Source organism: Antechinus flavipes, chromosome 2 (assembly GCF_016432865.1).
Source record: "Antechinus flavipes isolate AdamAnt ecotype Samford, QLD, Australia chromosome 2, AdamAnt_v2, whole genome shotgun sequence".
Classification (NCBI taxonomy): Eukaryota; Metazoa; Chordata; class Mammalia; order Dasyuromorphia; family Dasyuridae; genus Antechinus; species Antechinus flavipes.
Window position 1 is genome coordinate 391,158,787 of NC_067399.1, and position 16,160 is coordinate 391,174,946.

Sequence of the window (16,160 nt, forward strand, 5' to 3'; positions counted from 1 at the left end):
TAGCAATAAGGAAAAAAAAAAGAAACTAAAGGAACTAGACGAGGAATTGAGAAAATAAAACTCTTTGCAGATGATATGATATACTTAGAGAATCCTAGAAAATCATCCAAAAACCTATTCAAAGCAATTAACAGCTTTAGCAAAGCTGTAAGATATAAAATAAACCCACACAAATTATCAGCATTTCTATATGTTACTGGCAAAGCCCATCAGTAAGAGAGAGAGAAATTCCATTTAAAATAAATGTAGACAAAATAAAATAGTTGGGGGTAAACCTGCTAAGACAAACCCAAGAACTATATGAACACAATTACAAAACACCTCTCACACAAATAAAGTCAGATCTAGACAATTAAAAAAATATCAATTGTTCATGGGTAGCTAATATAGTAAAAATGACATTATGCCTAAATTGGTCTACTTGTTCAGTGCCATACAAATCAAACTACTAAAAAAATTATTTTATAAAACTAGAAAAAATAATAACAAAATTCATCTGGAAGAACAAAAGGTCAAAAATATAAAGGGAATTAATGAAAAAAATTACAAAGAATGTTGGCTTAGCAGTAATAAACCTAAAATTATATTATAAAGCAGTAGTTATTAAAATCATTTGGTACTGGCTAAGAAATAGAGTGGTAGTGGATCAGCATGTAATAGATTAGATACACATGATACAATAATCAAAGCCTATAGTAATCTGCTTTTGATAACTGCCCCCTTCCCCAACCTCAGCTTCTGGAATAAAAACTCACTATTTGACAAAAATTGCTGGGAAAACTGGAAAATAACATGTCAGAAACTTGGCATAGACCTACATCTCACACCCCATACCAAACTAAGGGCAAAATGGATACATGATTTGAGCATAAAGGATACCATAAACAAATTAGGAAGTGTTAATAGTATCTGTGATTCTCCTCATTCTTTTCCTTCCCTGGAATAGCTTGTAAAACGATCTCCCAAAAACCTTCAAAATCATGTTGGTTCCAGCATAGATTTCCAGGGTACTTACCTGATCTGGTTCAATCTTTCTTCCTAATTTCATTTTGTTAAGTGCCATTTCTATAAGCCATTTCTACATCTTTATTTTATATTTTGTGGACTGGGGTATTAGAATCTAAATGGAATGGTTTGACTGTCACTGATAATGAAAATAGAACATTCTGGAAATACTGACATATTTTATGCTTGTTTCTTCTCCTGCCAATTTCAACTATGAAAGCTCCTAAGATGATGTGTCCTACTTGGGTCTTATGCCAAGATTTCTAAAGACTTATTTTTGTCACTATTTCTTTTTGACATTTAATGAGGTGATGTTGCTCAATTCTTCCTCCTTTGTAGTTCTTTAAAAATTAGTTTGCATTGTAAACTGGTGTGCCTGTAGCTGACCTTACTGCATAGCATGGAGATCAAATGTAGGGTGACTGAGGCAGCTTTGAGACCCTTTTGGCCTCTACATTGTGGCAATTGCTTTATATCTGTTAAAGTTATGAAAATGATGGTAATGAAGGTCAGTATTTTTGCGATTTTTCCATGTCCTATTTTTGAATATTGATCCCCTGATGAATTGTCAACTTGAGTCACTTTCAGTTTATGAAAGATCCTTTTATTTTTATCCTTTCTTCTTAATTTGTTGATTAGGGTCTTTGCTCTAACTTGTTCATAGTGTGCACAAATAAAATTGATTCTGTAGTTTCTTGTTTGTTAAGACAAAGCCAAATACTTTTTTTGATGATACAATTCACAAAAAACTCTTCTGGAAAAAAGTATGATATATTGATATTAAGGATTTGATTAGCCAATGAGATTGTGATTTTTCATTTTGTAAGCCAAAAACATATTTACTAAAATTGTTCTTTTCACCATTCTTCTATGGGCCTACCTTCATATATTGAAATCACAAAGTATAAAGATATGTAAATAATAAATTATTAAAATATCATATATTTATTATGTATACTTAAAAACAAGTTTATGCAGTAGAGTTTAGTGGTTTAATATGCAATCCCATTTTAAAATTTTACATGGAAATGCTAATTTTATTTTACATTTTAACTTTTAAAAATATTTTTAAAAAGGAAATTATAAATTACATAGGAATTTCCTGATCTGCATTAGTGGAGGGAGTTTTCATATCCCAAAGTTGTCCAAAATGATAAAATTACAAGTTGGACAATTACAAAAGAAAAACAATTACAACCCCCCCCCCACTAGAACAAATAGAAAAAATAAAAATTTTCAAGAATTAAAAGTATTTAGGTTTCTGATCTCATCATGGAAACTCCATTTTTAAAAGCTTATGTCTTTTTAATTGTCCATATCTACTGATACCTACACTGCAGAGGACAACATGTAACCAAATAGATGCAAAGCAAGCTATATATAGGATAGATAAAAAAATAATTAAGAGGGAAAAGGTACTAGACTTAAGGTTTACTGTAGAAGGCAGAATTTTAGTTGGGCTTCTTAAAGGAAGCCAAGGAGATCAATAGTGCAGGGAAACAAGTGGGGTGGGCTTCCTCTAGATCTCTTCATAGTAGATGGCTTCCAGTGGAATGCGCTTCCTATTCCTTGGTCATTTTTCTCTCACTACATAACTGGTCCACTTTTTTTTTTTTGGTCTTTTTCTGCTAACATTCTTTATGTTTCTTCTCTTGCCCAGTTTTTCATTCAAAATGTGTTACAACTTACTGTGAGTTATTCCATTAATCTCTGGGTGATTTGAAACTTTGTTCTTCAGGAACAGGATATTCTGTGACTTATAGTTATGTTATTTCATTGTGTTGATATTTAGTGTTAAAAAAGTAGTTCTGTTTCAGGGAAAATCTTGGCTCATTATAAGTGCTATGCAATTTCCAAGGAGTAATTCAGTTTACTCTTCTCCTATTATTCAATTCTGGTATTAGTTGATTTTTCATTTGGGTAGTTCTAGAATTTGCACATTTAATTGAATATTATAGCCAATAGGCATTATTTCTCCACTTAGTTTTTACTGTGTGGATAGTAAGGAATAACTCTTTTGAGTGATTATAACTTTCATTTAGGGGCCTCTGCAATGATATCAGGCTTAATGCAATCAGTATAATAGGATCCATATATAAAATAATTTGGAGACTTCTCCAGGTCTACAAGCTATCCCTTTTCCATTTAGCAAATGCTTTCACAGACTGCCAACATGTATGACAAACTTATGTCCTCTGCTTTTATGGTCTCTTTATAAGAGTCTAGAGAAAAGTTATCTTTGTATGTTCATGGGAGTCACATTGTTGGAAGAGAGCCTTAAAGAAGCATTTTGCTCTACAGAATCAAATGCTTTTGCATGGTCAACAAATAAGCACAATATCATCCTGTATTCACTATGCCTTTAAGTCAATAATATGACTATAAAGATGTCATTTGTAGAATGATAGTTTGTTAAAACCTCTCTCTCCGCTTTTGAAACTTTCATCAAGAAAACCTTTAATATATGAAGCCCAGGCTCTAGGAAAATTCTGTTAATTCATACTTGGTAAGCAGGTTGAGTCTCCAATGAGGGGATTCAAAATATAAGCTTGAAGAGTTGAAGTTTTATAATATTATTCCTTTATGAGCCCCAGGTATTTGCTCCCCTTACTATCATGTAACCAGATAACATCTTTTAAGCAATTAACATCAATTAGTTTTTACAAAGGATTACTTAGTGAGACTTACTAACAAGTTTTGAAATATAACATCAAGCCTTCAAAACAAAGATATTGAGAGACTCTCCCTCCACACACACTACTTTCTACAAAAATTATCTTCCCCCCTAATCCGTCCTATTACTGCAGAGGACAACACATCCTCCCAGTCCTTCAGGCTCACTATCTAGGAGTGATCCTAGACTTCTGTATCCAGACTTCTAACTCCACTATATCCAAGCTGTTACCAAGGCCTGGTGATGTCAACTTTGCAACATCTTTCAAATTAGCTCCTTTCTCTCCACTGCCACTGCCACTACTATCATGAAGGCCCTCATGACCTCATTCCTAGATTATTGCAGAAGTCTACTGGTTGTTCTGCCTGACTCAAGTCTCTTTCCATTCCAGTTCACCCTCCATTCAGCTGATCTTCCTAAAGCCCAAGTCCTATCATGCTGCGCTGCTACTCAGTAAACTCCCATGACTCCCTATTGCCTCTAGGATCATGTACAAAATGCTCTATTTGATTCAAAGCCCTTCATTAACCTAGTCCCCTCCTACCTTTCCAGTCTTTTTATATTTCTCTGCATATATTTTTCTCTTCAGTGACATTTGCCTCTTGGGTGTTCAACAAACAAGATACTCTATCTCTCTTACCTTCCTCCATGCAAGGAACACTTGTTAACCTGCACTATTGATCTCCTTGGCTTCCTTTAAGAAGCAACTAAAATTCTGCCTTCTACAGTAAACCTTAAGTCTAGTACCTTTTCTTTCTTAATTATTTTAATTTATCCTGTATATAGCTTGCTTTGCATTTATTTGTTTACATGTTGTCCTCTGCAGTAGTTTAACAAAAATTTTAAAGGCGGAGATTGCCTTTTGCCTCCTTTTGTATCCCAAGCATTTAGCTGAGTGTCTGGTATTAATTTTTTGGGGGCAATTAGAATTAAGTGACTTTCCTAGGGTCACACAGTGACACAATGTTGTGTCTAAGGCCAATTTTGAACTCAGGTTCTCCTGAATTCAGGGCCTGTGTTCTATCCACTATGCCATCTAGATGCCCCTGGTACCAATATTTGATACTAATACCTGCCACTAATAAATATTGATTGATCCCACTTTGTGCATATCTTGCCTAATTCTAGTTTCCCTCTGCTTCCAAATTATCATAAAACTTGCTCTGAATCCTCTAATGATTAATTCCTTCTTTGAATTCCTAATGTACTTTAGAGGATCATAGGATTTAGAGGTGAAGAAACTTTAGAAAACACCTAGTCCAATACCCTCATTTGACAGACCATATAGAGTCCCATAAAGATTAAAAAACTTGCTCAAAGTCATGTGCATTATGAAGAGCAGATTCCGAGTTCAAGCTCAGGTTTCTGATTCCAAATTCAATGCTCTTTCCACTATAGGGCACAAGGGACAATTTACCATTGGGTATTTGATAATATAGGCACAGTGGTTAATGAAAGAGGAGCTGCTCTTGGAATAAGAGAAATCTAGGCTTAAATTCCCCTTCTCCCCATTTCCTGGTCAAGTCTTTTGACTTTTCAATGCCTCAGATAATTTTCTAATCTTACAAAACAGGGGATGATCAGCATTGGTAGAAGAAGTTCCTCAGTTAGTGGATCCTTGTACCACTGAATGAGTGAAAAGTATTTATTCAGCACTCTTGGGCCACACACTGTGCTAAGTGACAATAGTACAAATACAAAACTGAAGTGGTCCCTGACCTCTAGGAGCTTCCATTCTAATGGGGGAAGTGAGAGGACAAATGGAGTAGATAGGGTAGTGTGCTTTGGTTTGGGAAGTCAGGGATGATAAACAATTATCTAGGAGTAATGACAGTATTGATTTGATAACGATTAGTTTCCAAACTGGTAGTTGGAGGAGGGTATGGGAGATGCAGCAGGATAGAAGGCAAAGTCTCTTGGGCTGGATGGGATAGTTGTGGACCCAGTACATAGAACCTCAAAACCCCTATTAAAGTTCTAAAGCCCAAAGGATTACATCAGTCCTCTAGGGCCTGATCTCTGACTTGAGGTTTTTATCAAACAGCAGATAGGATAGATGAAATCACTGGTCTGGTTAAGAAAATTCCATAATGGCTCATATTTTAAAACTTTAATTTATAGAGCTACATGAGCCAGGTTGAGAAAGAATTCATATTTTCCAGACAAAGAAATTTAGGTTCAGAAAGGTTGTAACTTGCTGAGTCATGTTTGTAAGTGGCTAATATTCAAGCCTAGAGATATTATTCTTCACAAAGCTGCTCCCTAAAAAGTTCCTTTCCACTCAACACTATGTAATGCATATACAATGTGAACACATATACATATTATATCCACATGTATATACATACATATATATAATTTATATATCCACATGCATACCTGTGTATAGATAGAGGCGGGGTCTTCTGCCTAGTATTTGGAGATCTTGTCTCCTATCTGGTTTATAAGCTCCTTTTGCAGGCAAGGGCTGTATTTTATACTTCTCTTTTAAGGTAACAAAGCACCCAGTTGATGGACATAAAAAAGGAGAACGTTTAAAACAAAACAAAACAACTCCTTTGATTATAATAGGATAATCCTTTCCAAATTGGAAGAGAGATGATCGTGCAGGCTTAAAAGGGAAGCAATCTTAAAAGAAAAAAATCGTATTTCTAGGGATAGCTAATGATAATAGGATTCATTTGTGATGGCTAAGAAGTGATCTATGAGATCTCTTGCTGAATTCTAGAGAAAATAACTACATCTCCCTTCTTTTTCCTTGTCAACCATTCAGGGATAGGAACTTCTTCAAGCCCCAGCGATCCCCATAGGTGATGATAATGGTGGGAGTCAGGAAATCAAGAATGGAGCATCTGAGACTGGGGAAATAGAGTTAGGGCTGAGAAAAGGCCTGACAAAGATAAGAAGCTAAGAGTGGCACTTTCAACATGGAGAGGAGGGACAGGGAGAGGAGAGAAAGGTGGGGAGAATAAGAGGCTGAGAATTACCCTCCATCCTCGCAGAGATATGGTGGAAGAAGGGTGGAAGGAGGAGGGGAAGGGAAGAGGAGAGGAGGAGGAAAAACAGAAAAAGGAGGAGGAACAGAAGGAGGAAAGGGAGAGAGCTGGGAGGAGGAGGGGGAGGAGAGAGACGAAAACGAGGGGAGAAAGAGGAGGGGGATCAGGAGGAGGCGAAGGAAGGCTGGAGGAGGGGGAAGACGGAAGGGGAAGGAGAGAGAGCAGGGGGAGAAGGAAGAGAGAGAAGAGGGAACAGAGAGGAGAGGGAGCAGAGGTTAGAAGGGGTAGAGGGGAGCAAGGGAAACAGATTAAAGGAGAGGGAGCGGAGGGAGGAGGAGAAGGGAGGGGAAGCTAGGAGGAGGGCTCGCGCCCGCGCCTAGAAAACAGTGCCGGGAGGGAAGGGGAGGGGAGGGGAAGTGGCGGGAGGGGGAGGGGAGCGCGGCGCTGCGCCGAGGCTTCGTCTGCTCGTCTTGGTCTCCGCCTCTTCTCGGAGAGACCTCGGCTGTGCTTCGACAGCTGCTCTGTCAGGCCCTAGGAGAGCAGCCCGCACAGAACCCGAAGGAAGCTGCGGCCTCCGAGTGCTTCCTGAAGGGGCCAGCCATCGATCCTCGCTTTCTCCATTGCCCCCTTTTCAGACCTCCCCTCCCCCGCCCCGGGACTCCCCGAGAGCAGCCCCGCCGCCGCGGCCCAGCCACCGTCCCCGCAGCGGCCCCTCCGCCCTCCCGGCTGCGCCATGGCGGCGGCGGCCGAGCCCAGCAGCGGCAGCAGATATCAGCAGGTGAGCAACGGCCCAGCCCGCACCCCTCCCGCCCGGAGCTCCGCCCCGCCCTGCCGCCCCTTGGGCCCCGATCTCCTCTCCGGCAGGGCCTAGAACGCGACGCCGGGGCCCTGTAGGCCCGGCGCGGGACGCCCTGGACCGAACTGGGCCTGGCCCCGGGCGCTCCCAGCCCCAGATAGATGCGACGCCCCCTCTCCTGTCCCTCCCCAGCCCTCCCCGGGGGTCCAGACGGACACGAGCTCCCCCAGGGGCGGGCAGGTCCCTTGGTCTGGATGGGGGTCCTGTGAGAAGACTGTCCTTCTTGTTTGCTTCTCCCTCCCTCCCCCCTTTATATGTTTTTCCCTGATGTCAGATTGTCAAATTTTTTTTTTTTTAATGAGGGGGAGGGGATAGAAATTTACTTGAAAAGAGAATTGAGAGATGGATTGAAATCCGTGCCTGCGCCCAGCGCTCCCTGCTGTGTGAGATGGGATTACTCACACCTCAAAGCTGGCTGTTTTTTGCCATCCTTCTCTCCCTTTGCTTTAAGGCAATTTGAGAGAGAGACCGAGAAAAAGAGGGAGACAGACAGAGACAGAAAACCAGAAAGACGGCCTGTAATTTTTTAAAGGCCATCTTTTGTTGCATGTGTCCTCAGAAATGGCGACGTGTACATGGAAGGTTTGTATTTTTTTAAGCACTTGAAAATGATGATGAAAGAAAACACAACTTTCTCTTAAACATGGGAGGAAATGAATAGTTGATGGTTGGATCATTATCTAACAGCGGTTTAGAAATTGAACCTGCAGGAAGAAGGGTGTTTTTAAAAAATGCTTCTGAACCTTATTTTTCTGGAAACGTAGGGAAGCTCCCTAAGGTTCAGTGATATAGCTCAGCATCTCTTTTAATTGTCATAATACACGTAGATTCTAACTGTGGATGCTTAATTACAATCGAAAATGCCTGCAGTCTAGTCATGTTAAAGGATTCTTAGTATTAATTTAAATAATAATGCTAAGGATTCCCTATAAAATCAGCATGTTAGATATTTTCTGTTTCACAGAATAAATAAAAACCACAAAAAGATTAAAACAAGAAGTCTGAACCTTATATAACCCAGTCTTTGTTTTTATTTTCTTCGTCTGTATCTTGTCATTTCCTCCATCTCAATTCTCAGGCTATTAAGATGACTTTATTTAGGAATTTAGGTAGCTTGTTGTGTAATTAGGTAGGCTGTTGTGGCACTACAGCCTAGTATAAATCACTTGACTGGATTAAAAGACCTAAGGCCTAATCTGAAGTCTGGAATAGACTTTATGTGACCTTGGGCAAGTCTTTCCTATGTTCTGTGCTTGGGTGTCTCCATTAATACAAAGTTAATAATGATCTATGTCATAAAACTGTTACTAGGATGTTCATTAATTTTAAATTTCCCAAAGATTTGTTCTTACTGGTTATTTAAATGTTAACTATGGATTTTTAAAAGAGCTGCATATTTTTCTTTTACTTACCATCTTGATCTTCTCAGGGGCTATTGGCATGTTAACATTTGGGAAAACTGCAGGCATATTATACTGCATACAGCTGAGTGCAGCATTTCAGTACCTGTGATTTGTCAGGATTAGGTCAATTTTACATATTAGCATGTTATTTGCATCAATTAGAAAATTGGCATTCCCTTTAAATTTGATATAGTTGATTAAATTTTATCTATTCCTCTGATGAAATAGTAGAAAAGAGAGTGGATGTGTCCACTAATATATTTGAATAGTGTTTTGCCTCTCCAGATCTTTGTTAAAGACTAAGGGGGAGATCATGTAAATTTAACATCTGGCTGTAAGCGTCTTGTTTATTTTTTTTCCTTTGTATCCCCGATGTCTATCTCGTAATGGTTCTTCATAAATGTTTATTGAAGGAATGGATAGTTGGTTGTGGAATGTACATAATTGAGTAGTAGAATATGTGTATATTTTAGGAGGTATTCATTTGAATCTGTTAACATATATTGAAATTAGGATATCAATATCTTTTAAAAATAATTTACTAGGAAAAATGTAATTACTATATCATGCTACTTGCAATAATTTTTAGAAATTTGGCACTAGAGCTGAGATACCTGATTTCTATTGCTGATTCTGTGGTCATTTTCCCTTATTTAAGTAGTTTGTCCACATTTGAAGACTAATAAAGTTTATAAAGAGTTTTGAATTGACTTCCTTGGCTTTAAATACAGTATAAATTATGTAATGGTGCAGAAGAACTAGGTGGAGATCTGAATTCAAAACCTATCTCTGGCACTAGCTAAGAGAATGAATGAAAAAGTATTTGAGAGCTTATTATATGCAAAGCACTGTGCCTAAAAGCAAAAGGAAAAGTAAGACTATCTCTGTTTTGGTGGGAGACAATACGTATTGGAGGGGTAAATTGGATCCTTAGGCAAGACAGGTTCGATTTCTTGACTGTCATTTTCACGAGTAAATCATCTTTTATGATGTTGAACCATTCAATAATGCCAAAGACTTTAATAGTCCGAATTTCATTTTCTTGGACTTCAGGAGTAAAGAAACAGGGGCTGCAGAATTTAATCTGGTAGTTGTCAAGTTGGACAAGAGTTGCTTCCCTGGACAATTTTTTTTTAGGAGTTATGAGAGTAAGAAGGGATGGGTTCTATTGTTCCCTGAAACTCTTGGGCTGTTTTCCCTTATGTAATCCTGGACCAGTCACAACCTGTGTGAACCTCAATTTTCTCATCTGCAAAATGAGAATAATATTTTTGGTATATCAAATCAGATATTAGATGTATTTGTGTGTATACATGTGTATACATAAATTGCTTTGGAACTTAAGATCTTAAAATAATATTTAATATCTACTTGTCTCACCTGATTATTTCATGAAGGTCAGATGAAAAAAATTTGTAAAGTATTTTGTAAGTTTTGAAACATTATAAGTGTAAGATCAACGTTTATTATTTTATATGATAAAAATAGACTGCATAATTTTTAGTTATTTAGGTTTGACTTATGTCCTCCTAACAGAGTTGACAGCTTTTTGAGCCAGATGTCAACCTTGAGCTTTAGTCTGGTGTCTTTCATTTCTTGATCTTTTATTGTTGATCTACTGGGACCTCATCCAAAACTTAAATCTTCATCTCTCCCTCTCCCTTCCAATATTCTAATTTCTCTGTTTCTGTGGATACTATGCTTGAAATCTCAGTTTACAGCCATTGTTACCTCTACTTTGGTAGCTTACCTTGCAGCCACCTCATTTTTTCTCCTCAAATTGCTACCATCCTAGTTGAGGCCCTCCTTACTTTTTGCTTAAATTCGTGTAGTAATATCTTAAATGTTTTCTTGCATCTTGTATTTTCATTTTTCAGTCCCTTCATCAAATGGGGTTCCAAAAGATTCTTCCTAATAAATGTCTAACTATAACCCTAGTCTTACCAGATTGTTCTAACAAGTTCTCTTCAAAAAGTTTTGTTCTCTGTTGCCTGCAGATGGAGAAAAGACTAACTTTTAGGTAAGCATTTAAGGCCCTCCAAAATTTGACTCTTAATTTATCTTTTCAGGACTATCTGTTACTTGCTGTTGTCAGACTGGACTATTGTCTGTTCCTTGATCTTGACCTGCCTGTAACATAGTCCTTCTTACATTTTTGCTTATGCAGAATCTTTATCCTTCACTGGCCAAGTCAGGAGCCACTATTTCCATCAAGCTTTAATTCCCATGAACCCTCTTTTCCTGCTCTCTTCAAGTTATCTTTCTAATCTATTACTTTGTCTGAACCAGATACCTTGTATCATACTTATTTCTATATGTTTTATCATCCCTATTAGATTGTAAGCTCCTGGAAGACAGGGACTTATAAAATTTTTGTATTGGAGCATCTCAGGGTTTCTTGAAATATGTAACAACAGAGAAAAGCTTGTTTATTGATCCTCATGTTATCCTTTTTAATTGAAGCATAAAGTAGGAAGACAGAAGCTTAGCAAAAATGATCATCATCATCATCATCATCATCATCATGGACTTTGTCCTACACAAAATTCGTAAAGACATGTACAATAATAATACTTGAATTTTGAAGGAAACAATAGAAAGAGGGAATCCTTTTCAGGAATGGGATAGTTAGGCTTAGGGTGTCAAGCTGTAAATGAGTGCAAGAAGGCTAGATTGTACAGTACAGTATATGGAAGGGAATAATGTATAATAAGGACTGGAGGAGTTGGTTGGAACGAGTTTGTGAAAGGCTTTAGGTGCCAAGCAGAGGACCTTGTATTTTATTCTAGAGGCAGTAGGAAACCTTTGGTATTTGAGAAGATTACATAAGCATTGATTTGAGGAAAATAATTTTGACAGAATTGTAGGGGATAGATTTCGAGACTGGAAAGTTGTTGTATAGAAGTCTAGCTAGCAGGACATGAAGATATGAATTGGGGTGGTAACCTTCTTCGTAAGTAAAGAGAAAGGAGATGTATGTGAGAAAAATTGTAGAGATGACAAGATTTGGCAAATGTGGGTTTATGGAGTGAAATAGAGTAAGCGTTGATAATATTGCCAAGGTGGTAGGTGGTGGTACTCTTGAGAGAAATAGGAAATTGAAGTATTTTTGAATTTCAAGTACTTAAATATTTGTTGAGTTAAATTTAGGGTATTCACCTATAATAATGTCATTTAGAGTTAGGGTTACAGATTTGGCCCCCTAAAATTGCTTGTATGGAGACTATTGAATTAAACAATTTAACAAATATTTATTTTTTATTTTTTTCTGGTAGGTTTTTCTAGTTTATGATTGAACTCATATGACAACTAAGGAAAGAACACATTCATCTCAAAATAGGATCAGTATGGTTTGATTAGGATGGGGTACAGGCCATCTGGTGTATAGATTCCTTATTTTAAAATTTTGTGTGGCATTTCTCTCTAGCTTATGAATGAATTATTGTGTGTGAACTAAGGAAAGAATATATTCACCTTTTTCATAATAACTACCAGTATGATGATTAGGTTATTGGACCAGTTAGACACAGGAGATGTTACAGGATGGAATTTTACAAATCTGTTATGTCAGATTAAAGGATATTTTCATGTTTTATTAGTAATTATGTTTTAAAATTATATGCTGTACTGTTTTCTTGAATATTATATAAAAATATAATGCCTTGCACATATTAGATTTTTACCATTTGAATTAAAACTGTTCATTTGCTTGGTATATTAGGATCTTATTTTGGCTTAGGGAAGCCTCCTATGAATATAAAAGAGAATACCTAAGCAAATCTTTGCAGAAGAAAAACTGGTTGTGGTTAGAATTATTTCCTAACTGAATGTTAGATTTTAAGCCTTTTTTTTTTTTTAAACACATTGTGAATCATTGCAGTCATATCATGTGTCTTGGAAGCAATTAGCTTTCTGTTGAGTTTTGGGTTTTGTTTATCCACAAATAATAGTTTATTAACTCCTTTGTATAAGAAAATGACCCTACTTCTAGGCTGTTACTAAGGTATTTACTGAATTTTTTTCCACAATTAGTGATGGATATAGGTTGGTTCATTCTCCCTTTCTTATCTTACTCTTCTGTGTTTAGAGGAGAACTGATTGATAAGATTTTAATTGTAGACAAGGTATCAAGCAAAAACCAACTGGTTGATATAGTATTCAAAGCCAGAATCTTAGACTTATTATTTTAAAATCATGCTTTAAACTGAGGTAATAAGCACAGGAAAAAAAATAAGGGCAACCCTCAAAAGTAGTTTTGCATTTCTGAATTCTATATTTTTCTTAGTCATCTTATCTAATTAGGGGAAAAAATAAAACTTGTCTCAAAAATTTCTTTGTTACTCTTCTTTAAAAAAAAGTCCTGAATTTATATATAGCTCCCCTATAAGTTATGCTTTTATATTTGGCTCTTTAAAAGATTGGTTTCAGTTTACTTGATTGACTCTTTCTCTTTATTTTATCCTTGACCCGAGCTATACAACATTTTGGGAAGAAGATGATAGTAATTTTGATAGCTGTTCTTTTCAAATTGTTAACAGATTAATGGTTTAGTAAGTTCCTTTAAAATAATTTTATTCCAATAGACAAAACATTTAGTGAATAGCAGTTTGTCAGGATGTTTATATTTTTCAACTTTTCAATTTTGTATTTAGCTTAGCACAAAATAGAATGTATTACTATATTCTTATTATGCATAGCTTAAATTCATAAAAGATTGTAACTTATAAAATTATTTGCACAATGAAACAACAGTTTGAAAATGCAATGATTATTAGTATCAAGAAAGACATAAAACTTATATACATATCCCTACCAAAAATCCTCCTATCACAGAGGATTGAATCAGGATATAATTGAAATGAAAGCAGATTTCCCTGTAGAAGTGATGAAATCCTTTAGATATATGGTTGGATGATATTATTTTGATTACTTTAAGCCCTGGAACATTAGAATCTCTTAAGTGACATACATAATCTTTCTAAAGAATAGAAAATAACTATTCCATAGGAAAAATCCAAGAGGATAAAGTATGTTAGTTGTCCAGATGATCATATGCATTTGAATGAAAAAAATTGATCCTCATAGGAACTTATCCATTAGTATATATAGTTTAGCACAGACATTTCAGATGAACAGTAAACTCATCCCAGAATTGGATTTAAGAAAGGAGAAAAGACTGCATTGAATTTGGGAAATTTCATAGTGTTTTTTAATGATCTCCTATTTCTCTTTTTAAAAGGTCCTTTTTTAAACAGTAGTATTCCTTTGGTAATGATACAGTGCTGGTCTGAGTCATGAAATAGTGTCCCTGAAGAATTAAAATGTGGGTTACCAAAGGACAACGGAGTGGTGCATGATAGAAATGAATAGATTGCAACATATTATTCATGAAGAATTGTCTAAAAGAGATAACATTTTAATAAATCATCTAAAGGAAGAAAAGGAGATTTGATAGTTAAATAGGGAGAGTTAGGAAGTAGGTATGGATAAACTAACAAATTGAGCCACTACCATACGCTTCTTATTAACTTTTAAAAGTACCACCAATCTTTCCAGTTTCTTAAGCTTGTAACCTCAATATCATTTTCAAGTCCTCAATGTCATTTACTTTATATATTAAGTCAGTTGCTAAATCTTGTCATTTCTTTCTCCAATATCTCTGGGATATATTTTCTTCTCTGCTCATATAGCTATTCTTTTTTAATCTTTAATTATCTTTCACTAGAATTATTATAATAGGTTTCTAATTGATCTCCTAGCCTCAAGTTTCTCCCTACTAAAATCTATCCTTCATCCTAATGGTGTCCAAACTTATAGAAATGATCTCTGTAGTCTGCATATTGGCTTAGAAAACCACAAATTAATATAATCTTTGTTGTGTTTTTTATTTTGTTAAACATTTCTCAATCATGCCTAAAATTATTTATTTTTAACATTGCATTCATTTGAAAATTCTTTTTGTTATGAATTTTCCCCCTTCAACACCTCTCTTTCTCATTGAAAAGACAAGTGACATACAAATATTATATTTTAAGTCAGGTATAACATTTCCATAATTAGCCATGTTGCCCAAAAAAATAAGTGAAAAGCAAGAAACAGAAAATGAACCAAAGTTTCACTTTGATTTATCAATTTATCAGTTCTCTCTATGGTGGTGGATGGTATTTTTCATCATAGATCATTTCGAATTATTAGATCATGGTTGATCAGTGTAGCTGAGTCTTTCTCAGTTCCAGCAATTTGTTATTACTGTATACAATGTTCTCACTTCACTTTGCATCAGTTCATTGTTTTATCAAGTTTTTCTGAAAGCATCTGGCTAGTCATTTCTTACAGCACAATAGTATTCCATTACAATCATAGGCCTCAATTTATTCAGCCATTTCTCCAACTGATGGTTGTCCCTTCAATATTAACTTCTTTGCCACTAAAATGAGAACTGCTACAAATATTTTTGTGTACATATAGGTACACAATCTTTTTCTGTTGTAGACCTAGAGGTGGTATTGCTTGGTCAAAGGGAATGCAATTTTATAACTCTTTGGGCATAATTCCAAATTTATAGCCTTTTGGGGATACTTCCAAATTGTTTACTGGAATTGTTGAACCAGTTAACAACAAGAGTTACCCACATAGTCCCTTAGAGGAATTAATCACATAATTCCTTGGAGGAATTATCCAATTTGGAAGACCATCCACATTAAAAATATCATTGGATCTGTTAGCTCTATTTTTTACTCTGCTATTGGCTTTATAAAGGCAGTTATTGTCGTGAAGTGCCCAGGCGAAAGAAAAGGGCAGTCAAAATAATGAAGTTTTAAGAGCGTTTATTGCTAGCTAGCTACTGAACCCCAACCCCAACACTGGAAGGGCAATAATGAGTGGCCTCAGGGTCATATATTTATAAAAAGAAGAGAGAGACATCAAAATGTTTCTTGATACATTTGTCGTAATAAAGGAATTTCTATTCTAAACAGGAGGCAAAAAAAATTATCACTCTAAGGGGGTCATTCTCAGGCAGCAGCAGGCAGCATTTCTTATCAGGTTGTCAAGGTCTCAGGACTCTCAGGACAGTACATCTGTGTTGTTAAAAATACCATCTGCATTAGGGAGTGAAGAAGTAGTAATAAACTTCCCAACTACAAAGATTCAAGATTATGTTTCTCACGGTCCCATTTGAGGTGCTTTTCCACTTCAGTCAGATATCATTCAGTACCTCTTCCTGT

At 36.2% G+C, this 16,160-nt stretch overlaps 1 protein-coding gene across 3 annotated transcripts in view; it reads left to right on the top strand.

Moving 5' to 3' along the window:
• Positions 1–7,093: 7,093 nt before the first annotated feature.
• The window catches only part of NDFIP1 (Nedd4 family interacting protein 1), a 54,153-nt gene continuing 45,086 nt past the window's right edge, over positions 7,094–16,160 (top strand). Inside the window, exon 1 of one of the 3 annotated variants that reach the window (XM_051978627.1) lies at positions 7,094–7,453. In XM_051978627.1, coding sequence (XP_051834587.1) covers positions 7,409–7,453 — 45 coding nt within the window. In that variant the 5' untranslated portion in view covers positions 7,094–7,408. Of the gene's footprint in view, positions 7,454–7,996; positions 8,114–16,160 lie in introns of those variants that run through there. The other 2 variants (XM_051978629.1, XM_051978628.1) reach the window with 2 other exon arrangements.